The sequence below is a fragment of the Mus musculus genome, chromosome 15 (assembly GCF_000001635.26).
Source record: "Mus musculus strain C57BL/6J chromosome 15, GRCm38.p6 C57BL/6J".
Classification (NCBI taxonomy): domain Eukaryota; kingdom Metazoa; phylum Chordata; class Mammalia; order Rodentia; family Muridae; genus Mus; species Mus musculus.
This window is the reverse complement of record NC_000081.6, coordinates 31,520,525-31,547,507: the sequence shown is the minus strand read 5'-3', so window position 1 is coordinate 31,547,507 and position 26,983 is coordinate 31,520,525. Positions and strand designations below refer to the sequence as shown.

At 43.9% G+C, this 26,983-nt stretch overlaps 1 protein-coding gene and 1 long non-coding RNA gene across 3 annotated transcripts in view; one reads left to right on the top strand and one right to left on the bottom strand.

Moving 5' to 3' along the window:
- Positions 1-1,638: 1,638 nt before the first annotated feature.
- Positions 1,639-16,404, bottom strand: Gm41287. Its single transcript, XR_875101.3, has 3 exons — positions 15,571-16,404; positions 14,265-15,393; positions 1,639-2,459 (listed from the first exon to the last, which is right to left on the bottom strand). It is a non-coding gene; the product is annotated as a predicted gene, 41287 (long non-coding RNA).
- Positions 16,405-16,425: 21 nt separating this feature from the next.
- Marchf6 (membrane associated ring-CH-type finger 6) overlaps positions 16,426-26,983 on the top strand; it is a 75,184-nt gene continuing 64,626 nt past the window's right edge. The window contains exon 1 of one of the 2 annotated variants that reach the window (XM_011245351.3): positions 16,426-16,705. In XM_011245351.3, the coding sequence (XP_011243653.1) occupies positions 16,687-16,705 (19 nt within the window). In that variant the 5' untranslated portion in view covers positions 16,426-16,686. The remainder of the gene's footprint in view (positions 16,706-26,983) is intronic. The other variant, NM_172606.2, reaches the window with a different exon arrangement.

The following is a 26,983-nucleotide window of genomic DNA, read 5'->3' as shown; positions in this document are numbered from 1 at the left end:
TGCTTTTCCATCATAGTGTTTTGTCAAAGCAATAGAAACCCCAACCAAGACAGTTGTGCTTTTCTACAAAGCCCCTGATACAGACAGAATGAAATTTGAAACTTTACCACACGCAGTTGTCCGGCTGATCCCAGTGCTAAGTCTTATAGTCTGTAGCCACCCACAGCTTACTTAGTTCAAGTGGCCACACCTAGCTATTTTTCAAATGAGAAAGACAATTATTGCATCTCTTCTTTCACATGTAGATGTCTTGAATATGTAGAAAAACATATTACACACCAGAAAGGGAACTATTGAGTGACAGGCCAGAAGGCTGGGGGTGTATATATGTAATGTATAGGTGAGTATGATAATGTGTTTGTAGAAGACTGTCATAAGGAAAACACAGCATAGTGACACACACATGTAATCCCAGCACATGGGAGGTTGAGGCAGGAGAATTGGGTACAAGGTCATTCTTAGCTACATAATGAGTTGGAGGACAACCTGGGCCACATGATAACTGGTGTCAAAATAAATTTAATAATGAAACTCATCAGGTGTTTTTTTTTAAATTAATGTACACTTTTTAAAAGGAGCACAATACAGTGTTTATCCTTATTTAACACTCCCCAAAACTACTAAGGAAAAACCTTGACATATAAAGACACACATTATAAGTGGTGGTTTAATATTTCTGCTGACATAGTAGCTTTGGATAAAAACACTGAAATTTTATGAATCAAAATGAAGAGAGGTTTATAATAGCTCTATTTATAACCATGCCAAATCAGAACCAATTTTAACATGTAATGAATGGATCAACAAGCTGTTGGACATCTGCACGATGAAGTGCTTCTTAGACATCAAAGGAAACAAGTTATTCATGTAGCCTAAAACATGAGTAGATGGGTGACAAAAATTAGTCTCAAAGGTTTTATCTTAACTGTTCCATTTCTAGTGTTCTGAAAGCTAAAACTAGGGAGAGCGGTTGCGGTGTAACTCATTTGCTACAACGTAATGACTCATTTGCTACAACGTAATGACTCACTCATTTGCTACAATGTAATGTATGAATGAAGCCCTCCCTGGGTTTGATTCCCAGAACTACTTACTTAGGCACAGTTGCTCGTACCTGTGATCCCAGCCTTCAAGAGGTGGTGGAGGCAGGAGGATCAGAAGTTTAAGATAGCTCTTTGTGGTGAATTTGTGGTCAGCCTGATCTACAAGAGACAGTCTCCAAAAACAAAAACAAAACCAAAACCAAAACCAAACAAACAAACAAAATCCAAAAAACAAAATCCAAGGGAACCCCATAAAGGAAACCCTGCCTGTTTTCCTTCCTTCCTTCCTTCCTTCCTTCCTTCCTTCCTTCCTTCCTTCCTTCCTTCCTTCCTCTCTCTCCCTTCTCCTCCTCCTCCTCCTCCTTCTTCCTCTCTCTCTCTCTCTCTCTCTCTCTCTCTCTCTCTCTCTCTCTCTCTCTCTCTCTCTCTCTCTCTCTCTCTCCTTGAGACAGGGTTTCTCTGTGTAGCCCTGGCTGCCCTGGAACTCACTCTGAAAACCAGGCTGACCTTGAACTCACAGAATTCTGCCTGCCTTTTCTTTTTCAATAAAGCAGCACAGTTTATCCCAAAGTCTTGACTTGGAAGAAGAGTTTTAATTTAAATTCCTGCAGGAAATATCTTGCTATCAGGGAGAGAGAATAGGAGAGAGAGAAGTATTTCCTTATGTGTGTGTTCAGACAGCTGCTGAGGGGAAGTGTTCCCGTCTGGAAACCAAAGGAGCAGGGAGGAAGGGGTCAACTTTCCTAATGCAGAAAGCCAAGATTAAAGTGAGCAGAGCCACACTCCCTGGGTTACAGATAAGAGCAGAATGAGGAGCAGGCATGCAGTTCCTTAACAGTTCCATTTCCCCCAACTAGCCCTTTAGCTCTGTCCTAAAATTCCACATGGTATACATTGCTCTATTTGGGATTAAAAGCTACATTCATAGGCTTTCTCAATCACTTCAGTGGTGGGAAGTCTACTCCATGGTACTGAAAGTTAGGGAATGTTTTTAGGGTTTAGGGATTTGGTTTTGGAGCTAGGGAATTGTAAATTGTACCCAAACACTACCTCCCCATCCCCCTCCCTGTCTCCAACCAGACACGTGCTCTACTATTGAATATTGTCCTCAGTCCATAAAGTCTTCTATGAGGAAAGGACTCTGTTCTGGCCTTGGCAGGACATCAGTTATATTAGTCATTCATTGCTGAAGTTCAAAGATTCTAAAGCAGCACTGTATGGTGTGTCTGGAGCAAATCAGGTTACACTCCCTGTTCAGTTACCCATGGAGAGCTGGAGTTGGTGGGATAGGTCTGGGTCCTTGGTGTGGCCATCAGCACAGCTCCTCTTGACTGAGATCCTTGCTTGTTCCCAGGGATTGGAAAAGGTTCACATTATCTCTCAAGGCCTAGACTCAGTGCTTGTATGGCTGGACTTCTGCAACATTATATTTAAAGCGAGTTACAAGCTTAACAGCAGAATGAAACTGTAGCAATTTGAGGTGACACACAGCAAAGGAGGAGACACAGGTGTACATTCACTGAGGCCCTAACTGTAGCCTCCAGCCACCATCCTATCAGTGACACTTGACACTTTTGAAGGAATTCTCTAAGTTATTTATTTATTTATTTGTTTGTTTGTTTGTTTATTGATTTATTTATTTAGAGAGTTTGTCTATTATGTCGTTTTGGCTGTCCAGGAACTTGCTATGCAGACTGTCCAGCAGATCCACCTGCCTGTCCAGTGCTGAGATTAAAAGTGTGCTCCCCTATGCCTGATGCTAAGTAGCTCTTAAACTGTGAAACTGTGAACTGGGTGAAATTAGGTTAAAATAGATTTTGAATAAAAAATTCACATTAAGTGCAGATTTTTTTTCTCTAACATTTAAATTTTCATTTACATTGATGTTCTGCCTTCATGTATGTCTGTGTGAGGGTGCCAAGTCTCTTAGAACTGGAATTATAGACAGTTATGAACTACCATGTGAATACTGGGATTTGAACCCAGGTCCTTTGGAAGAACAGCCAGGGCTCTTAACCACTAAGCCATCTGTCCAGCTTCTTCAGTGCAGTTTTAATGCAGTTAACTGTCAGACGCCATCTAGGAAAGGCTAAAGACATGCAAATGAATATTTTGGAGCTGGCCCACTGTTTTGCACAGCCTGAGATGAGAGAGCTCTATGAGGCAAGATCCCAAGAAACTTCATCCCAGGATTGCTTCTTGCTGCAGATCTGCCTTTTCCTGTCACTATTACATCGCCTAATGATTCCTGGGCATTAGCCCACCTTATTGAGCAGATTTTCTGCAGATTCACATGAAGATGTACTCTCACGTAGTGATGCTGTATAGATGAATTAATGAATAATGGATTAATGATTTCAAAATTCCTGATAATGATTTTATACAATTCTTAAATTGATATGAGTAATCTCAGCTCCCTGTAGAATAAAAGCTGCAAATAGAGCTCTGTAAACCTTCATGTGCCATGGGCTAACTGCACTAGACAAAGAAAGCAGGCTCAGAACAAAGTTGTAATCAAGGAAAGCATTCCTTCTAGATTAGGTTTGAGACCATTATCTGGTATTTAAAGGTCATAAACTGGGAATGGAAAATTTACTGTAGGTGCAGGGACAAAACATAAAATATTGACAAATTTATCTATACAGAACTTCAAAACTAATAAGACATAAGGAGATGATTTTTTTCTTGACAAAACTGTGCTAACTTGTGACATAAAATTATTGCTTTAAGCTTAAAATGAACTTATGGGGATAGTGACAGATAATGAATGTTTAGTGAGATACTAGTCTTAATGAAAGCACATGTAAACAATTCTGTTGTGTGTAGTTTTGTCTGCACTGTTTTGTGTTTCCAGGTCAACCACCTTGTGCAACCACCCAGGGGCTATTGCAGATCCTTGAATAGAAAACACACACACACACACACACACACACACACACACACACACCAGTTATTTTTAAAATGCCTTGGCTAACACAATGACTGGGCACTCCTAAACCTTCCCCTGCTATCGTAGGCCCAGTTGGGAAAGTGGCCAGAGGCCACTTACCCAAAACTCACACGGCTGGTTGGTTTTATCTCCTCAACCCCTCTCATCCCCCCACCCCCCCCCACTGTGTCCTACCCATGCAACAACTCAGTGCCATGCCCCGTGCTCAGCCATTGGCTACTGGGAATTTATTGATAGATCAAAAACCAACTGAGGGCAAAGACATTCAGTGGCAGCAGTTTCCTGATCTAAGAGTCAGAACCACCTTCTACACAATTCTGTTGTTATTCCTTAAGTCTTATTGATTGATGACATGAATTATTGCCTTAAAGTTACTATGAACTTGTTGGAATGTAAAAGTATTTAGAAAATCACGTAATCAATTATCCCGCTGTAACAGTTCTGCCTGATAGCTGTACAAGGTAATTTTTAGAGACAGTATACCTACTAAGAACAGAAAATAAAGGTTGTTGGAGGTTCGTTTTCTGTTTCATCCAGAGTGAGTAAGTGTTCTTCTACATGCGTGAATTTTCCCTTTTCCTTCTTTCATTTTTTTCTCTTCTTCTTCTTCTTTTTTTTTTTTTTTCCTCTCTGTTTCACAAAGAGTTAACCGGCTCCAAGCCTCTTGCCGGGCAAGGGAGGGGCCCTTGAGTCAGAGAGAAACAGAGCCCTAGCAACTACAACTTCTTTACATAATGTGCTGCTAACCTCAGGAGCTCATTTCCAGAAACCAGCGGCTTTTAGCCACAGAATAGCAAGAGGGAGTTAAGTTTCCAGAGGCTGTCAGCTCGTGGCCCCTACAACAGTAAGAGAGAGTCCCAAGACCAGAAAGCTTTCAGGTTTTGGCCTTTGTCCAACGCTGTGCCCCATCTCAGCAGTACCTGTAAAGGCTGGGGCAGTTCCCCAGCAGTTAATCATTTAAAAAGTATCAGAAATCAGTTGTAGAGGAATGTGAGTATTGTCATTTCTTGTGGTTTTATTGTTTGTTTTAAAATTTCATGTATTATCTCATGTGTGTGCAGGTGTGTATACACATGTGTTCAGGGATGACACAACAAGCGGGTGAAAATCAGAGGACAGCTTTCAGGAAGCCAAGTCTCTCCTTCCACTGTGTTGTGGCTCTCTTGTTTCTGCACACCGCCCTTTACACTCCACTCCTCTGAGCTAGCAGGTCTCCTGCTGAGATTACAAATGTGCACCCTTTTCTGACTTCGTACATTGTTTCTGGGGACAGAGTTGCACTGAGCCATCTCCCCAGCCCCCCTGCACTGTTGCTTTGTTTTCTGAGATTAGCATGGAGAACAGGCTTCCACTTCACACTTTTACTGGGGCTTTGCTGGTTCCTCCTTGCATTTTGCATGTTTGTGCTCCCCTCCCCCACCCTCCCACTGTCCCCTTTGTCTCCGTTCTTCCCTTTCCACCTTCCTGTCATAAGTGTTCTGTTAGCCTCCCTCCTGGTTCCCTCAAGGCTTTTTTCTTTCCTCCTCTCAAGCATCCTTCCTACTTCCCTGACCTCTGCCCATGCTGTCTCCCACACAAATACACACATATAACTAGAGTCATATCTGAGAGCACATTGATGTCTTTCTGAGATACCCTACGTAACATGATATTTTCCAGTTGTACTCACTGTCCTACAAATTACAACTTCCTTGACAGCTGGATAGAATTCCATGGTGGCTCTGTACCACATTTTCATTGGTTGATGGACATTTAGGATTTTTTGGGATTTCAAATGTAACCTCATGTGAAAAAAAATGTGTTTTTTCCCCCCTACAACCCCCCCCAATCCATTCACTATTTGTAAATGTATGATTATGTAATTGTTGGTCAACTCTCTTTGGTTTCCTGATGCCCAGTGTTGTAGAACAAATGACAGGATCCAGACCCAGAAAGGATGCAGTCAAACGACTTTCCTAGAACTCAGGGACTGCAGGTCCCTGGTGGGTGACATAGACAAAGACCTACATGACTTTCACATGTGCTGCTGCTCAGACAGATACACACACACACACACACATACACCCCCCCCCACACACACACACACACACCTACCCATGTGTTACTAAGCCTTGACAAACTCAGACTCTAGCAATAAGAAGTCATGTTTGGATGGAGATCAACTCCACACTGGTACCCAATCACCTCTACAGCTTGGGCTCATTCCAAGAAGTCCCTGGAAGAAGGTACAATGCAGAAATACCACAGTTAGGAAACCAACAGCCAGCCTGAGCAGTGACTCTCCTTTGCCAACCTTTTCCCCTTTAAAGTCTTTGCCCTAACAGTTCTCTCTGGCCATGGACTTCACCCTCAAGAACAGTGAATGAAAGTCAAGAACACAATGAAGGCTTGTGAGGTTTGTACTCTCTAGCTGGCTGTTCTATTGATCAAGCCCAATGTTTGAGCCATATCCATCCACGGGATGTTTTTTCCATCTGACTATTTGAGTCAGCACCCCTTTCTAGAATGTTGATCCTTAGCCTGAGCCCAAGGCATGACTGTTAGAGGAGACATAATGTTCCTTTGAGAGCAACCAGTCTCTTGGGACCATCAGGCATGTGGAAAGTGGCTGGTACTTACTGGGTACTTACTGACAAGCAGACATACAGAGCAAAGGGGTACGAGAGAGAAAGGAGGCACATAGCTCTTATGCCCACAGCAGCTGACGCTGAGGCTGTCAGTGTAGAGTCTGGATGGCTGGCAAGTAAATGGTTGAGCAAGGGGTCAGGGTGAGGGGTATGCTGAAGAAGGGGCCCTTTTGAGCAGCTCCCAGCAAGACAGATGGTAAATACATATCTCTTCCCTCCAAACTCCAAGTCTCCTCCTGAGGCTGATGCCTTGGCACTCAAACTCATCAGCAGACAGACACTGTTAAAGTGATAGTCATAACTCTTCCTCCCCAGCATCGAATCACCTGACAAAGCAAACTGAAGAAGGAAGGGTTTGTTTTGGCTCACAGTCTGTGGGAATGGAATTCTTCACGGAGGAGACCTCCTGCTCTGTGGCAGGAGGCACATACAGGAGCAGCAGGAGGAGGAGACAGTTACACTGGTCAAGACTTACCCTCCTGCTGAAGTTTCCACAACCCTCCCAAGACAGTGCCATCAGCTAGAGACCAAGTTTTCAAACACACGAGCGCATAGGGACTCTTTACAAAGCAAACATTACAAGCAGTTAGGGACAATACGTGACCCAAGAGTTAAGAACTTCAGACCAGGTTGTTCTTTCTCTGGAAAATATAAATGAAAGCTTACTGACCCAACGGCTCTCCTCGCTCACTACCCGCTCCTGCTATGCGATTACCTCCTCCCCTGCCCTATCTTTCCACAGCAGCCTCCAGTGAGACTTCTGCCCTCAGGTTCCTTGCCTCTTCATCTCTGTCAGAGCTGACCACCTGCCCTATGAAAACACCCGTAGCCTCTAGGTTTACATCTAAACTTCCCAATGTGTCACTGACTTTCTACCTCAGTTTACCTTCTTTCTTCTCACTATTGTCAAAGACATCATGCATTTCAAACATGGCTTGGTCTTAATGTAATCTAGTCTTTCTTCCCAGAAAGCTTTTTTTTTTTTTTTTTTTTTTTTCTGATTTGCTGCCAAGTCACAGAATCTTTTGAAAGTAGGAGGTAAATATTATCTCAGCTGCTAAGCTCCTCCCCTGCTCTGGCAGATTTTGCTGCCCCCACCCCACCCCCATGTTCAGGCAGAGCTGGCTTCCCCTGGGCCCACCTGTAGATTCCTCACTTGTAGCCAAAATATCTGGGATGGGTTATGGCTGCAGGGTGGGGTGCCTGCCTCCCTCCAACCCTGGAGGAGGAAGAGGTGCTTACTCCCCTGGTGCTCTTCAGCTCCATTCCCTCTTTCCAGAACACCCCCACCCCCTTTCTTGTGTTCTGGGGTATCTGCAGAGGAGGCTCTCCTTAAATATCAGTGCTATGCAGGTCTGATGCTTCCTACTAGGTTACATCTAGTTTTATTCTGTGTGTGTGTGTGTGTGTGTGTGTGTACCTGCATATATGCATTGTCCAAGTTGGTTTTCTCTTCTACCACATGGATCCTGGAAATGAAACTTGGGTCATCAAACTCTGTTTGCTTTCTCCATTGCTCCCTCTTCCCAAAATATCTAAAATTAGGTTTTGACAGCCTCTCAAAATCAGTTACTACTTGACCAGAGCAATTTTGCTTCAAAGTACAGAGCCGCACGTAGATCCACACAATTCGATCGTCCATAGAAGTGTTACTAATAGTAGTAAGAATGTTGGCACAATCTGAGTGTTCAATACCCGAGGGTGATATCTACAGAATGGGATGTCATGTGGCAATAGTACCAAATGATGTGCTGATTCCTGCTACCCCACGGGTGGATCTTGAAAGCATGTTACATAAAAGAGGTTAGATATGATCACTTGTGTCTTAGTTAGGGTTTCCATTGCTGTGAAGCGACCCTACAACCAAGGCAAGGCATATAAAGGAAAACATTTAATTTGGGACTGGCTTACAGTTTAGTTTAGTCCATTATCATCATGGTGGGAAGCATGGCACTGTGCAGGCAGACATGGTACTAGAAGAGCAGAGAGTTCATCTTGATCCGAAAGCAGAAGAAGGAGACTGAGTGGCATAATGTGTGTAGCCTGAGGATATAAGAGACCTCAAAGCCCTCCCCCACAGTGACATACTTCCCCTAATAAGGTCACACCTACTCCAGGGCCACACTCCCTAATAGTGCTACTCCATACGGGCCAAGCTTTCATATAGGAGTCTATAAGGGCCATACCTATTCAAACCACCACAATATTGCTATTTGTCTTAGTCGCTACTCTATTGCTGTAAAGAGGCACCACGACCAAGGCAACTTATAAAGGAAAGCATTTCATTGGGGGCTTGCTGACAGTTTCAGAGGATGAGGTCATGATCATCAGGGCTGGGAGCTTGGTTGGCAGGCAGGTACCATCCTGGAGCAGTAGCTGAGAGCTTACATCTAATCCACAAGTAGGAGGCAGAGAAGGGGCAGGGGAGAGACTGAGACTGACTGGACCTTGTGTGGGCTATTGAAACTTCCAAGCCCACCTTCAGTGACACACCTACAATAAGGCCACACCTCCCAATCCTTCCTAAACAGTTCTAAACTGGGGGCCAAGCACTCAAATACATATATATGATAGTAGGGGTCATTCTCATTCAAACCAGCACACTATCTGAAAAAGTCCAATCTGTAGTCAGAAAGGAGTGACTACTCACTTCCTAGGCTTTCTTCCTACAGAGAGAAAATGGTTAAAGACAGATTATGATCAGGGCTGTATAACTGAATTAACTAAACCACTGTATGCTTTCAGGGGAAGAATCAGACCCAGTGGGGCCTATGCGTGTTTGTTACTATCTGTGTCAGAAAAGCATCCAGGGAGAAAGTCCCAGGCTTTTCCTCCATCATCTCCCTCCCTCCATGCTCCCTCTTCTCTATGGTGGGGCAGTCGGGACATTAGAGAAAGCTCCTGGGGAAAGTGAAGAGCCTTGAGGGGCAGAGCCTGTAGAGACCAGGACCTGCTTCTCTGCCATGTTCCCAGATTCATGGGCTCCAAGACTTAAGGAGCTATTCTTAAATCCTTGATGCCAGCAAATCAGAGGCTGGCACTTGGATTCCATCGCTGTTGATCTCTGCTGCTCAAGGATAAAGGAGAAGGGCTCCAGGTTGGTGGGAGCTCAGTAATCTCAGCACTTGGTGGGAGCTCAAGGTTAACCTGCTCTACATAGTGAGTTCCAAGGTAGCCATGGCCACATGGTAATACTCTGCTTAAAATAAATAAATAAATAAATAAATAAATAGTCCGACGAGATGGCTTAGCAGGTGAAAACACTTGTTGCCAAGACAACAGGATTTCCAGGATATAGATGGTGGAAGGAGAGTAACAACTCCTACAAGTTGTCCTCTGACCTCCACTTATGAGTTGTGGCATGGCCCCTCCTACTCCCACATTCAGACAAAATAGATAAAAATATAATAAAAATACACACACACACACACACACACACACACACACACACACACACACACACGTCAGGGGGCGGGGGCGGGGGGCTGACACAGAATTTCAGTACTACTGTTGCAGAGAACCTGAGCCTGGTTTCCAGCACCCACACTGGGCATATCACAATCACCTGTAACTCGAGCTGCAGGGGATCAAACCCCTCTGGCCTCTGTGGGGCCCTGCATTCACATGTACAATCTTACACCACTGCATATTTAAAAACAAAATAATCCTTAAAGATGTGTTTGCACATTAAAATATTTAGGGGTAAGAATGGCTATTTATAATCTCTTACATGGTTTTTGAGATGAATTGATACATTGTATAGAGAGAAATATTGGTAAAGAAAAGGTGGCAACATAGTAACATTTGCTGAGGGTGTGTGAAATGTCTGTGAAAATTTGTACTGCCCACAGCATTGTTCTTGCTAAACTGAGAATTATTTCAAATGTAGAAGATCAACTACTGAATGGGATAGTCTTGTTGCTGGGGTGGAGGGAACTATGCGCAGCACTGTGAACACACACACACACTTACTCACACCTTACTGCAAACACATGGGGAATCTCACTGTTTACAGTGCCTGGAGTCGAGTCAATTACAAAGGTCTACAGTCTCATTCTAGTTATGTGAGTCTTAAGCCAGTGGAGCAGCAGGGTGATGGTGGAAATCGCATCCATGTTGAGGAGGTGGGCACTGAGGAAGGTCAGAGGAAACTCTCAGGGACCCTGAAGAAATGGAGACACTCCTTTTCTTTTTCTGGACTTGGATGTTGGCTGTAATTTATCAAGATCTGCACTTGTGCTGTGCACTTTGTCTGTTCTTGTTGTTAACCTTCCTTTGAGAAGGCTTAGACAGCCCAACCCCCATCTTAGCATGGGACACTTAGATCTACTCCCTCTTGAAGAGATTGAGGTATTCATACACATTCAATGGAGGTTGCATTTACCTTGTCATTTTGTTGCTGAGCAACACAATTTAAGCTGCACAACCCACGGAGGCCAACCATTAAGAATCACTGGGGGAGGGGCATGCTAAATCAAGACTCTAAGAATGATGGGCGTGGAGGATTCCCAAACTCTGTTCTACTTGTACTCTCAGAGGCGAGGGGTGGGGTTGGGCATAGTGAACAACACAGACCATGCAAAAGGCTTGGCCCCTCCTGGCATGGGCTAGCTGCAGCCAACCACTCTGAAATGAGCCTGCCGGCTACATCTATCACTATGGCAACTGCTTCCCGAGCGCTGGGGCTAAAATGAGGCTCTGTGGGTGTCCAACGGTGGTTGGAGTCTCCTCTGACACAATGAACAAACAGATGAGTCATTGCAGGGAAGGGCACTGTCATTCTTGCTGAAATGAGACAGGCTGGTGAAGAGACCTCAGAGTAGAGGAGGGGACTGGAAGATTGGGTGGGCAAAATACTAACCATAAGACCTCAGAACTAGCCACTAAAATTAGGTAAAAGTAAACAAAGTTTCCCAAACAAGAACAAGCAAGAGGCTATTCTGTGGAAAGGGAGTCCACCACTGCCAGTGGTGTTTGGCAGCAACTAAGGACAAGCAGAAGAGTGGAAGATCTTTATAATAAAAAAGAAAAAGGAAGGCTGGGGTGGGTAAAGAGAAGACCTGGTTAAAGGGTAATGGTGTGAATAAGGTCGGGGCATCCCATGTGACTGGAATGGAATGTCTTTCTCTAGCTGGTCCTAACGTAGAAACAGCAGCAGCAAACACAGAGGGAATCAGTATTGCAGAGGAAAACCCGACCTGTTGTGCCTGGCTCACTGCTGCAGAGCAGAGAAACATGGCTTCCCCGGGCTGGCTGCTGCAGGTTGTGGGACCAAGTTCTTTTACAAATGGTCTGGCCACCATCTGCGTTTTATATGAGCAGTTTCTCAGGGAGTCCCCAGAGGCTAGAGAGCTCTAGAGAGGGGTGCTCGCAATCCAGTTAACAAAGAAGTGGGGCATGTGGTAGAGTACAGGAACACTTGAGTGCTGTCCTACTGTGAGACAGACTCACAGTAGGACAGCGCTGGGGGAGAGAGAGAGAGAGAGAGAGAGAGAAAGAGAGAGAGAGAAAGAGAGAGAGAGAGAGGAAGTTAACCCTTTTAGGGAGGAGGAAGCCTCTTCTGATGTTAAAGTCGAGGTTGCTCATCCTCTAATAAGACAGCATGGATATTAACTAAATGTAGCCAGTTGGGCAGGACTCACGGGGCCTTGGTGCTCACGGCACTGCCTCAAGATCTTTCCTTTCTGCCCCCATGTTACTGACAATGGCATGACTCTGCAAGAGAGCAGTGTTGCAGATTGTGGTTGGAATGAGCTGTCCCTGTGTGTCTCAGGCATTTGAATACTTGGTCCCCAGTTGGTGGCCAGTGAGGAAAATTAGGAAGTGTAGCTTTGCTGGAGAAAGTATGCCACTGAGGGCAGGGTTGGAGGTTTCAAACAACTGCTGTCATTTTGAGTTAGCGCTCTGTTTCTTGTTTGTGGATTGGAATGAGAGCTCTCAGCTGCTGCTCCAGTGACATGGCTGCCTGCTTGCTGCCTTGCTCCCCGCCATGATAGCAATGTGCTCCTATCTCTCTGCAACCCAAGTAAATACTTTCTTCTATAATTTTACTTGACCATAATGTTTTATCATAGCAATAGAAACCCAAACTAATACAGATAATTAAGAGGTTTTTCAAGTTTCTGAACTACAGGTTAAAGAGTTTTGAGTAGCATGTGCTGGGATCAGGAAGGCGTCAGAGATCTGGATACATCATCAGGACATGCGTGATAACTGAACCAAGTGGTGGGTAACTGAAGAGATCCCAGTAGATACCCAATGCCATGTGCAGGGAGGCATGAAACTTCAGTCTGGGTGAGACTTTATCTTGCCAGGGATGGGAGAAGGCGGCTAATGGGGGTGGTTTCTAGTGTTGTGTGTGACTTCTTATACTTGTAGTTTATAGACATACACCCTCAAAGAATTGCCACAAAGAACTCACAAGGTCAGTGAATAAAGCATAGGTACATCTTTCTAGAAAGAATTTATGTTTCCTTCTGCTAAGGGCTTTGGAGACCTAGCAGCTCCAAGCTCTTTTTTTTTTTTTTTGAGACAGTGCCTCAGTGTGTAGTCCTGGATGGACTATACTATATAGACCAGGCCAGCCTCAAACTTGGCCATCTGCTTGTCTCTGCCTCCCAAGGTGTGAGCCACCATTCTTGGGCCCAAGCTTGTTTCTACCAAATTCATTGCCTGAGCTGACTTGATCCCTGATGGCCAAGTTTGAATGGCAGTACCTGGCAGGAGTGACTCATAGATTTAATCTCTCAGGACTATGTCTAGCCTTCCCTCTTTCCACATTCATATATCTGCTATTATTGGGGAGCCATCTTTTTACTCTTACTATCTTTAGTTGTTGACTGTAATACACTGTGTCTAACCACACCAGGCTTCTCTATTTTACCTGTATACTTTTTTTTCCTTACCCTGCTTTTGGGTCTCATTTCAAGGAAGAGAAATGATAAAGAAGATAGAAAGGGAGAGGAGATAGGAATAAAGGAAGGTGAGAAGGGAAGAGAAAAATAATAGAAGTTGAAGTGAGAAGGAAAGAGTTTAATTTTAAGACAGCACCATAAATTGCCCTTAGCAATCTGCTGTTCTTGATAATGTCAAGGTTGTGGTAAGGCTCTTGGCTTAGTCACTATATCTATGCTTCCTCAGGAGGTTTCTGTGCAACTGTTTCAAGGTCACAGGTTTGATACACACTTAAGCTCACCATAAAAACAATAAAGAATTGAGGGTTTGATGGCAGTGAGTGGCTGCTATGCTAAACCAATGAGGTTTAAAATATGGAGCCCTAGAGTCAGACAGAGCTGTGGCTCAACGCTGCTTCCCTTTTCCCTCTGTGTTAGTCACCTGCTGTGAATCTGACGGCTCATCTGTGAACGGGTGTATTTGCTTTACAGGTTTGCTATTGATATTCATTGGACATAATAGGAACTTTGGCTAATTACTGTTATTATTAGTTTGCTATTGTCATCATTCATGCTCAAAAAATTATACTGTGTCTTCCCACGTGTCCTCTCTGAGTCATCTTGTCATCCCATAACAAGATACCCACCCGACACAAGCTGCTTACACAGAAAAAGAAGCTCTAGGCTTGCCAAGGTTACATGGTGAGACCATGTCCCAGAGCGAGGGATGGGGAAGAGAGAAGAGGCTTACCTAGCTTGGTTTTGTAGGTTCAAGACCATGTCATCCTGCATAATAGCTTCACGTGGTGTGAGGATCTCACGGTTACTGGTGTGTAGGGAGTGATGTGTGGGTGTGGATGAAGTCCTGAGCAAGTGTGCACTGCCGACAAAGACACAACCATGTCAAGGACCCCAGTGTATCAGAACCATGGGAACTGACAAAACTTTCCTTGTTGGTGAAGCTCAGAGGCATAGCAAGGTCTTCCTCTGGTCCAAGTATGTTTACGGACAATTGGCCAGTGTGTGCAGAAACTAGTAACTGCAGCTTCTTCCTCCAGATGACTGCAGTGTGAGACCATCTGTCACAGTGACTATCAGGTCTAGTCTTCTCCTACCTCCAGATGACTGCAGTGTGAGACCATCTGTCACAGTGACTATCAGGTCTAGCCTTCTCCTACCTCCAGATGACTGCAGTGTGAGACCATCTGCTACAGTGACTCCTATCAGGTCTAGCCTACTCCTACCTCCATTGCTATTCACTGTAAGCATGGCCAGGTTCTGGGTTGTGGCATCATGAGGCCAGTTCACAAGAGTAAGCATGGTCCACAGATCTCAGCTTTTCTGTGTGACACATATCCTTTCTTCACTCCTGTTGCTGCAAGCTGCGCAGGATAGGGCAGAGGATGAAGGTGATATGCATACCAGTGTGTGTGGAATCAGGAGCTGAGCATCTGCATGGGGCTAAACTTAGCTTTTTTTTTTTTTTTTTTTTTTTTGTGAGAAATCTCAAAGACAAACCTACAGGGACTGTCTTCTGTTGGGGGCTTTTTTTTTTTTTTTTTTTTTTTTTTGGTCTATTCTATTGTGTTCTAGTACATCAAGGTAGAAGAGAAGGAAGGTTAGAGGGAAAGGGGGATGTAGACCTTTTTGACTACTCCTGATCATTAGGGGCATTGAGTTTCTTGAGATCAGTCCAATCTTCCACAACAGGGCATCTCCAACGTCTCATTAAGCAACAGCAACAGGAGCAGCAGGAACCAAAAACCTCCTCCTCCTCTTCTGCTTCCTCCTTCTCTTCTGCCTCCTCCTCCTCTCCCCACTTCTTCTTCCTCAAAGCACCTCCCACTGCTCTGGAGACTGCCATTTAGATCACTCCCCTCCTAGAGTACGAGACAATCATAGTTAACGGTTGTGGCCCATCTGAAGCAGCCCCATATCCCACACCTGGGGTTAAAACAAAAACAGTCACATAACTTTTTTTTTTTTTTTTTTTTTTTGGTTTTTTGAGACAGGGTTTCTCTGTGTAGCCCTGTAGTCCCGGCTGTCCCGGAACTCACTCTGTAGATCAGACTGGCCTCCAACTCAGAAATCCACCTGCCTCTGCCTCCCAAGTGCTGGGATTAAGGGCATGCACCACCTCTGCCCGGCCAAAATTCCGTTTCTTGAATCTACTTTCCGTTATGTGCACGTTTAAGCATCCGGGTTGGAAACACTTTTCTTCTAATCTGTACTATCTTATTTAGAGAAAGCTCTAAGGATTATGTGAGGAAGGTGGCCTACTGATGCGAGCAGGTCTGAGTCTTTCATCATTCTTTCATCAGCCATTTAGTTCTGGCCAGGTAAGCTTCCCTTAATTGTGTCGCCATCTGAACCCATTTCCCTTAGAGGTAGATTCAATGTTGGCTTTCAGCTGTGAAGACGTGGTCTTTCCACTCAATTGCATAAGCCTCCCCAGGAGAGATTCTGATAACCTGGATGCTCGTCTTTTTCCATCTTAGGGATGCTTCTGTAATTCTTTCAGACGTGCCTCAGAACCACTCAAGAGCGGAACCAAAAATGCTCGTTCCGGGGCCGACTCTGAACGCCCCGGGAGTGGCGGTCGGGTACCCCAAGCTGGGACCCTTTGTCCCCCACACCCGCTCCGGCGGGCGGGCGGGCGTGCGCGCCGGGCTCGCTCCCGCCGCTCCGCGTTCCTTTTGTCCCGGAACGCGCCCGCGCCGCCGCCGCCGCAGCCGCCCCTCCGCGAGGTGCCTGCCGCCTGCCTCTAGGTTTTCAGTCTCCATCCCGCGCGCAGCCTTCGCCACCAGTCAGGCCGTGTTTCGCACCCCGCCCCCGCCTCCGCGAGCCCGGCGCGAGCGCGAGCGAAGGCGCGCGCCGGATGTGACGCGCAGCGCTCCGGCGCCCCGCCTTTTCCGCCGCGCGCCCCGCCCAGGCCCGTCGCTCGGCCGCGCGCCCCTCCCCCCTCCCCGGCGCTCGCTTTCTGTCAGTCGCTGTCCCTGTCCCCCTCGCCCGCGACCGGCTTCCTCTCGCACCCGAGCGCACGCACTTGCCCGGCCCGCGTCCTCTTCCTCCTCCACTCCTCCCGCCCGCCCGCCCGCCTTTCCCTTCGGGCCCCGAGGCTCTGCCGGGTCGCGGGCGCCTCGCGGCTGCGTCACCGCCGCCCCCCAGACAAGATGGACACCGCCGAGGAAGGTGAGGCGGCGGCGCCCGCGCCCTTGCAGCGGCGCCCGCGCTCCAGTCGGGCCGAGGCGCTCGCGGCGGATCCCGCGGGCAGTTTGCTTGCCCGGCGGGCGGGCGGGCGGGCGGGCGGGCGAGCGCGCGGCTCGAGCTGGTCCTCCAGCGGGCTCGGATCGGAAGGTGACCCTCTGCGCGCCCCCCGCCGGTTCCCGCGGGCGACGAGGACTCAGCCTCGGCTGGGACACTGGGGTGCCAGGACTTCGGTGTCCGAGACGTGGGGTGCCGGGACGTGGGACATCCCGGACGTGGGGGTGTCGCGACGTGGGGTGCTCGAGACATGGGGATGTCGGGAAGTGGGGCGCTGGAGACCATAGGGTGCCCGAGGCGTGGGGCTGCCGGGGACTTGACGGTGTGGAAGATCGGGGCCCCGGCCACCGCCATCCCGCGGTCCGCGGAGGAGGGGGCCGCAGTGCGAAGTCCGGGGGCGTTTCCACTCCCCTCCCCCACTCGTTTTTCCCCCCTCCGTGTTCGAGTCTGTTTGCTGTTGTCCTGTAGGCCCAACCTCTGCCACACAACTTCTTTGTTGACTTTGAAACTTCGCGGAAAATACCCCGCGAGGTGACGACTGCTGAGTGGACTGAACTGACCCCTGCTGCAAAATCTTGCTCTCTGTTTGCCTTACCCTAACTGCACTGACCAGACCCGAGAGGGGACGGTTTCTAGAGACTATTGGAGGAGGGAAAGGCGAATATTTAGGTTTCTTCTAAATCCTTGTCACCACAAAGCAAGGGTTTGTTTGTTTTGTTTGTGGACGTGTACTTTGGATGCGGTTGTTTTGAATTAGCAGAGAACACGAAAGAAAAGCAGCCACATGGGTGTAGAAAGCAGCCGCTTACCTGACGTTGTGGCAAAGTGTTTTAAAGCAGTTTTTAGAGGCACTGATGTATTAGTGAGTCTGTAGAGGAAATTATTGATCATGTACTTACTAGTGCAGATACTTACTGTTTAGATATATTCTTGTTCGAATGAGCGTTCTTTTCAACCTCAGGCTTTATTTTACCGACTTTACATGCAATCGAACCATCAAGCACTTGTATTGAAGTCATTAGAGTAATAAAAAGTTTAGTAATAATGTGATGAGTTGATTTTTTTTAAAAAAAAGTATTGTTTACAAAATATGCACAGGAGGATTGATTCACTTTGACGTTCCCGACAGCCCTGCGGGGTGGATGTGTGTTACCTTTCGTGGCTGTGGAAATGTAGGCTTATTTAATAGCTTGGTTAAGGTTCACACGGGTGGTAAGAAACAGTTGACCCTATTTTCATTGTTTGTCGCTGCCACTTCATTATGCTACAGTACGGTTCTATTCAATGAGTGAAGCTAGTTGCCATTGCAGAACTTTGGGAAAGAAACTGTTGAGGATTAACAATCGCCCAGGTTGATCTTGTGTTTACATCTCTGTAGGTTTCACAGCCGTTTATATTCAGTGCCTGTCTTTGTTTTGTTTGGTTTTTGAAATGAGTTCTCCATACTCCTCTGTTTCAGCATCTTGTACTACCATGCCTGGCTTTGATTCGAGTTTGTTTGTATTTTGCTCATATGTATTTAATCGTTGTTAAATGCCATGTGTGCTGGGACTCAAAACCTGGTCCTCTGTAAGAACAAGTGCTCTCAACTACACATAATCTCCTTTGATTTAAGTTTTAATGACTAAATCTAGCATCTGTATTACTTGGCTTTGCACTGACATATTATATGAAAACCTGATTTTTTTCCACCTGGGCAGTTAGTACTTCACAGATTTATGAAATGACCACAGGTATTAGTAACTCAGGAATTGAGAAACTGAGTGTGATGTCATGAAGGAAATGGTACTTCTAGTGCTTGAAGGTACTTTTTTTTTATTGGGATAAGATATAAGTGATGTTTTAAAAATCAATTTGGATATTGAACTCAAAGTAACTGATCACTTAGTGAGGACTCAGAGTGCTTTCCCTTTACTAACACTGTAGTACCTCTCAGGTTTTGGAAGGAAGCAACCTGCTGTTACACAGGTGAAGGAACTAAAGGTTAATTTGGATGAGCAACTTGCCCAAGTTCACTCAGGTGGCAAAGGCAGGAGAAAGAGTCACTCATGTCAGACCCCGTGTAGTTATTCATAAGTGAACTGGAGAGATGGTTCATGAGGCTCGTCAAGTGTTCCAGAGTGCGGTAACTTGTTTTTGTCATTTCCTTTGGAGGATGAATTATTAATATAAGCTAACAAGACCTTTGCCAGTATTCTCCTTCCACCGTATGGGTTCTAGGAGTTGAATTGAGGCCACCAGGCACCTTTCCTTACCTGAGGAGTCAACTCTTTAGGCATATGAAAGTGAATAGTAATAGTTTTCATGGCCATTTTTGTAAAGTTTTGAATTGAAAGGGTTTTTTGTTTGTTTGTTTGTTTTGTTTGTTTTTTTATTTCACAACTTAAAATTGACTTGAAATAACTGCAAGGGATAGATTCATGACAAACATTATAAAATGAAGGTGGCACAAAGCTTGTAAATGATTCTACTTGCTCAGTTACTGCAGGGTATTTAAAACAGTATCATAGAGTGTTTTGACTTGAATGCAAGAATGTGTGTGCACCATGTGCCTGCTGGTGCCATGGTGGCCAAAGAGGGCACTGGATCCCGTGGCATTATTGGAGTTATGAATGGCTGTAAGCTTCTCTGTGGGTGCTGGGAACTGAACCCAGGTCCTTTGCCAGAACAGCTAGCGCTCTTAATTACTGAGCCAGCCATCTGTCCAGCTCCTGTAGATTATTTCTTAAATTAAAGAAATAAAATTTGTTTCTTTTGTCTATAAACTGTTTGTTGGTTTTGTGTTTGGAAAGTATGACTTAACAGAAAGCAAATTAAATTTGTTTTACTACATTTATTTATTTATTTAAAGAGAGTATGTATATATGTATGTATGTGTGCCCATTTCATGGTGCAGTTATGGAGTTTAGAGGACAACTTACAGTAGTCGGTTCTCTATTCAGTTTCTACTTCAATCATGTGGGCCTTGTGTATCAAACTCAGGTTGTTAGATTTATTAACAAGCACCTTTACCTGATGAGCCAGACCCATTAAATACTTGTTAATAAGAGTGCATGTTGTAGGGCCGGAGAGATGACTCAGTAGTTAAGGTCCCTGGCTGCTCTTTCAGAAGACCTCACATCCATTCCCAGCACCCATATCGCAGCTTACAACTGTTTGTAACTCCAAGGAATCCATCGCTTTCTTCTGGCCTCCAAAGGTAACAAGTATGCATATGGTGCACAAATACACATGCAGGCAAATACCTATACACATTAAAATATATTTTTTAATGCGTTAATTTTTATTCTTCCATAATCTTCCAGAAGACCTGATTTTACTTCCCAGTGCCCATGTCAGGTGGCTCACAGCTGCCTTTAATACCAGCTGTAAAGGCTCTTGTCCTCTGAGGGCACCCCTCACCACCCCCTGCTTGCCAACATACATAGTGGGCATACAGATACACATATATAATATATATGAAGAAAATATAAAATACATTTTAAAAAATCTGTTAGCACTATTCCCTCCTTAGGAAAACATTTGTTTTAAAAATTAAATATTCTGGGTGTGGTGGTGCACGCCTTTAATTCCAGCACTTGGGAGGCAGAGGCAGGTGGATTTCTGAGTTCAAGGCCAGCCTGGTCTACAGAGTGAGTTCCAGGACAGCCAGGGCTATACAGAGGAACCCTGTCTCGAAAAAACAAAACAAAACAAACAAAAAATTTAAATATTCTATGAAAAATGATTGTTAGTAAGTACCTACCACAGAAATAGCTTACTACATTTTTCTGTTAGACCGTCATCTACAATACTGTAATGCTCAGGATGTTTGTATTTTCAGCAAAGGATTTATTTTTATAATCTCTGCCTCTTTATAGTAAATAGTTACTAAATTTTAAAGATTGCTAAAAAATCTTTTAAAGTTTAAAGTGCAAAGTGTATTGAATTATATTTTTGTCAAATTGGCAACTTTGTAATTTATTCTTGTATTTGGTAGATAACTCATTGCTTGTGAATAGTTTGTACAACTACAAGTGTGTTATGTAAACTGCTGGCATCAAATCTTAAAATTTCAGAGCTAGAGGCGACCTTAGGGCATCCACCTGCTTCATTTTATGGGTCAGGAGTCTAATCTTGCAAGGCACTGAGATTTTTCAATTTCAGAAAAAAAGAACTATGCTGTGCTCCAAAGATACAAGGGTAAGTGCTGCAGTGCTGGAGTAGATGTTGCAATCAAGAATTCATGTCTGAAGCTCTCATAAAAATATAAGTATTTTGCTACAGTAGAACACGTATATTTTAACCCAGTGATAGATACATAAAGCAGGCTCTTTTGTTTTCCATTTTGCTAAATAGCTACTTACAGCAATGAACATAATACAATTTTTTTGTCAGTATTTTTGTAGGGTACTAAAGTTCTACTTTGTGTTTTATGATGGAAAATATTAGTTTGTGTTTATTTTATTTATTTACTTATTTGAGGCAGGGTTTCTCTCTATAGTCTTACTTGTCCTGGAACTCAATATGTAGGCCAGGCTGACCCATGCTGGCTGGCATCAAGGGTATGCATCACTGTGCCTGGCCTTGGTAAATACTCATTTTTAAAAATATGAAGGTGAAATGTATTACAGCTAATCACATTGTTTAACATTATGGCAAAAGCATGCAGCAGTTTAAATTTAGGTGTAAAAGTAGCTTTTATTTGCCAGATGTAGTTGTCATCTTAGAGGCTTACTGCTGAATAAACTCCCCCTTTCTAGTTCTCTCTGAACTCTGGCTGGCTGGTTCAACTCAGCTGTTCTGGCCCAAACTCCTCTCCAAGCTGACTGATTCAATCTGGCTTCTCACTGAGTTGCTGTGCTTGATCTCTTAACTCTCGTAATCTGTTTTAATCTTCTGGCTTCTTATCTGTCTCACCTGCAACCTGTCTCTGTAGAAACTGTTCTGGTTTCTCTGTCTCTGATCTCCCTCTGCACTGTTCACCTTAAGTTGCCTCTCTCCTATGCTGTTCTTGTGCAAATTGAGTGTATCCTATCTTTGACTTAGTCTGTCAGTATTTTCTCTGATTCATCACTTTGTCTGCTCCTCAATTAGACGACACTTGTAAACATGACTGCTTCCTTATACAAACTAACTTTACCTTCAATGTTAGGGATTAAAGATGTGTACTAAGGGCATGTCTGTATTCCAGCTGGATCACACAGTCCTAGCTCTTTGGATGTTATTCCTTTCCTAGGGTAGCTGTATTACTGGATTAAAATTCTTCTACATTAGGAGAAATGTGGTAAAAGGATGGGCAGATGTCAGAGTCAGCTAGCTAGCTAGCTTCTTTTTTAGAATGTTTTAGAAATAGGTCTTTTACTATTGTTTCCAGACATAACTGGATTCATTTTAACCCAGACTCGTGGCTCGGCATGCTTGCATTCATGAACCAAGTGTGCCTGCCGTTATCTGGCATAATAGTAAACACGTCTTTCAATTCAAATAGTTTGTGTGCTTGAATTAGGAAGGAAACAAAGTAGAGAATTTTTTTTTCATTGAGCTGAAAATCTAGTTAATTTCTAGGTGAAGAAGGAAAAACAAAACAAGCATTAAATAAAGTATGTGGCATATATAAATGGAAGGTTGTTATGTGCTGTGCAAAACAGCTATGAGGACAGAGCTTACAGTTTTGACAGCAGAAGACCTAACAGAGAGGACATAGAAGGAGTTATCCCTGCAAATGTTTTGTGGGTAGAGCAGAAATAGTCTCTAAGGAACAAGGAAGCTTGGAATGTCAAGAAACCACTAGGAAGGCACGTCTCTGGGGAGTGAATGAATGAACTGGGGGAGAACAGGTACATCATGAAGACATTTGGGGGTGGTTGTCTATTGGAAGTACAGAGGGGACACCAGTGTAGGGCCTTCCATAGCCCTGTTAGGAGGTAGGAGCAGAGGTGACATAACAGATTGTCTTTCCACTCTGTTACTGGCTATTTTCCTTATGTAGCTTTTTTGCTACTAGCTGTTAACAACAGATTTCTGGGAGCTAGAATATGACTAGCTCATTTTGATCCAAGATGCAGGGTGAGAGTGGTAAAGATAAGAGAAGAAAACAAAACTGTGATTGGCATTGTCTGTTCTTGAGCTGGCCGGACATCTGAAAACATGCCTGCTTACATGGGTGAACTGGAGTACTTGGGATTCAAATGCTACGATAAATTCTGTGCTACCTAGAGACTGTTTTTGAGTTACTTCCATTCTTTCAGATTAGACTGTTTGTTTCTGTAAGGATATGAAGATAACTCATTTTTAGTGTAATGAAGCATGAGATCTTAACAGGGATTAAGAAGTCAGTCATCAAGGGAAGCGTCAGATGAATTCCCATTGTATTTCAGTGGGCTGTGGAAGTTTAAATGAAGGTAGTGGGAATGGAATGTACATAAAGCAGATCTGTATAAACCATAACAACTAAATAACAGATAGCCTAGAGAGGAGGAGTTGAAAGGAAATGGTTTCTAGAGTAGTAGTATCAGTCAGCAGTGGGGAGAGTTGGGATTTGACCATTGTTTTAGTTTTCAAGGATTGCTGTTATGAAATGCCATAGTCTGGGTGTTAACTGTGCACAGTCCTGGAGGACAGAAGCTTTGGACAGAAGCAGGTGTTGACAGGTGTCCTCCTCCTGAGGAATGTGTTCTCCTTGGCTTGGGTATGGTTATCTTCTCCCTCTGGTCTTCCATCTGCACAGATGTGTGTCTCAATCTCTTCTTACAAGAACAGTCATACTGCTTAGGTCCCACACTAACAACTACACTGTTAACTTAATCATCTTTTCAAATGTGGTCACATCTGAGAGGTTTTTCTGGTGGGAGGGATGAGGTAGCCTGCTCAGTTCTTGTGGCTCAGAAGCCAGTGAAGCATCCCCTCAACTCTTATTTGCGATTGTTTAACCTCAGCATCATAGTCTTTCTTATTTTTCTGCCCTTTCTTTACTTCTTCTTGATGGTGTATTCTAAAGATGGAAATAGGTTTAATAAAGTACAATTTGCACCCAGTGAAACTTACATTTTGGTAGGCAGTTCTGCTAGAACATTTTTTTAGATGGGGGAATTTGGAGACACCACACCTTTAGAGATTTTGTCTCTATTTACTGAATATTGAACACCCACTGTGTACTTAGGACCTTTGCTAACTGGGTCAATATGTTTCATTTCTTCCTTCCTAATTGTATTGTGCTTGGAAGCATTGTATTAAGTGTAACATTTGGAAGGTTGTCATTCTTTGTTTCAGGAATGACCCTTATAGGCTAATGTGTTGCAAGAGAAGGAACTGTCTGGGAAGTTGTGGAACCTTTAGGAGGTGGGGCCTGACTGGAAAGAGGTGGCTTAGGGAACTGTTGGCCTGGAGGATTGTCTAAAGAAAGAGTGTTCATCCTTTGGGTCCGAGCTCTTTGCTTTCTCATTTTCTGAGATGTAACAAGTCTCATCACAGACTGTCACAGAAGAGCCTAGTGGCTGTGCTTCCTTCCACTTTGGGCAGTATCTCTTTTAACAGTGAGTCAAAATTAGTGTTCCTACATTGTTTCTGTCAGATGTTCTGTCACTTTGACAAGAAAAGTAATAGAGGATGGTTGATTAAGAGGAGTGTTCCAAGTTTACTCTCAGGACTCTTTATGGTGTTCGTTTGCTTAATTTTATCTAGGGTCTTTATTTGTCCTTGAACCTCCTGTGTGTTCTAGGTTAACTTCCTACCTGCAGTCCTGTGTCAGTGTCAAATTGTGCTGGATCCACATCTGTCTTTCTTTGAATTCTTAAAATTGAGGAACCACAACACTTAAGTTGTTGTGGGTTGTATAAATAGATATTTGCCCTATTCGAAAGGAAGCTGGTCTTCTCAAACTGTTTGATTTATGTTTATTCTGTGTATGCACACACAGGCTTGAGTGTGGGGATCAGAGAAAAGTGTAGGGGAGTTGGTTCCTTTTGGCATCAAACTCAGGAGTCAGGCTTGGTGGCAAGGGCTCTTTACCTGCTGAGGTGTTTTGATAGCGTTGATAAACAACCTTTAAAAGTTAAAGAGTATTTAAAAGTAATGATGGAGCTGGAGAGAAGGCTCAGCAGTTTTACTGCTCTGGCAGGGGACTTAGGTTCAATTCCTGTCACTCACACAGTGCCTCAGAACTGCCTGTAACACTAGCTGCAGGGAATCCAGTGCCCTCTTACCAGGCATGTAGGTGGTGTATATACATATACAGAACATACATAAACATTAAAAGGAATAATGTTAGTACATGCTAACAGGATAACTTTATGATACATATGTTTTCCAAGGTGAAAATCTTGACTGTAAAGTCTAGTAGTATTTTAAGTCTTTGAAGATGTTTTATATGTGGGTTATTAGAAGACAAATCCTCACTTGGCTTTTGCATTTACTCTGTTTACCTGTTTTGGTTAAGTGAAAACTTTGGATTGAAAAGGGAGAAGTATTTTCAGATAGTTTTGTGTGTTTGTTACTATGTCAAAATTTAAGTGATAATGAATCTGAAAATGTCAATTTTTAAATTAAAAGCTTTAAGTCTGATGTTAAAATGTTTGGCCTAGGCTGGGGACATGACTCAGGTTAAGAGCACTTGTTGCTCTAGTATAGGACCCAGTTTGTTTCCCAGCATCACATGGTGATGCGCAATCATCAGTAATTACACTTCCAGGGAATCTGACTCCCTCTTCTAATCTGCAAGGGTACCAAGCGTGCATGTGTTACACAGACATATATGCAGGAAAATACCCATAAACATAAAATTAGTAAATCTGAAACTTTTTTTTTAAAAAGAATCTCTTGGTCTGATGATATGGTGTGTTTTCATATGTAAAATGTGCATAGGCAGTTGGTTTCAGAAAGTATATATTTTTTTAATAAATGATGCTGGAATAACTGAATATCAACAGGAAAATGAACTTGGAGCCATAGTCCTTTGAGTAAATCAGGGTTAATTAAAAAAGAATGTTAGGCTCAGTTGAAAAGCCCAAAACTTAACTAGGAGGTTTTTTTGTGGTCTTGGGCTAGGTTGAAACTTCTGCAAGTTTGATCTCTCAAGAAGGATGTTGGATGGCTTTGATGGTTTCTACAAAGGTACTTAGTAATGTCCTCATCTGATAAATAAATGTGTTGTGTGTATGAATGGGCATTATTCGCCAGTACTTAGAAACAAGGCACACCTAGGATGGACGACATGAACATTATGCTAGGTGAAGAAACAAGTTGCAAAAGACCACATTTTATGTGATCCACTTTGTATGGAGTGTCAAATAGACAAATAGACATTTGTAGACAAATTTCTGAGTAGAGTAGATTAGTGGTTGCATGGCATGGAAGGCCTGATAGAACTGCTGTCAGTTACAAGGTTTTTTTTTTTTTTTTTTTCCCCCAGAGTAAAGAATGGAACCTTAATCTTTATTTACAGGACATGACAGGGTACGAAATTCAACATAGAAATAGGAGCTACTGAACTGCCCATTGTGACTCCCGCACTAAGAGCCATAGGGAATATTGTCACTGGAACAGATGAACAGACTCAGAAAGTGATAGATGCAGGAGCACTTGCAGTCTTTCCCAGCCTGCTAACAAACCCCAAAACTAATATTCAGAAGGAGGCCACATGGACAATGTCGCACATTATAGCTGGATGTCAGGACCAGATACAGCAAGTTGTGAATCATGGCCTAGTCCCCTTTCTTGTTGGTCTTAGCAGACTTTAAGACACAGAAGGAGGCCGAGTGGGCTATAACCAACTCTACCAGTGGTAGGACTGTTGAACAGATTGTGTATCTCCTTCATTGTGGGATAATAGTTACAAGGTTTCTTGATGTCTTGATGATGGTCAACTCATGTTGACTTGAATACTTTGTGACTTAACTTCATGGTGTATAAAGTACTTTAAAAAAGAAAGTTAAATTGTATTTGTGACATTCTAAAGAGAGTAGCTAAACTGATCTGGTAAAATAAATGGCTTACCAAACCAAGTCTTAGACTGTGTAAGGTCTGAAGTAGGTCAGGTCTTCGTTAGTAGGGCGGTGAGAAAATGATGAAGCCCATTGACAGTGCAGGAGGAGTAGGAAAGCACCTCCTTCCTTCCTCTCTAGGGCCTGCTAGCACCCTTTAGTGACAAAACTGAACTGAAAAAAAGAAACGGGTGCTGGTGGAGCTTAAGAATTGAGGGGTGACTTGAGGCTGAGAATAGTTACAGCT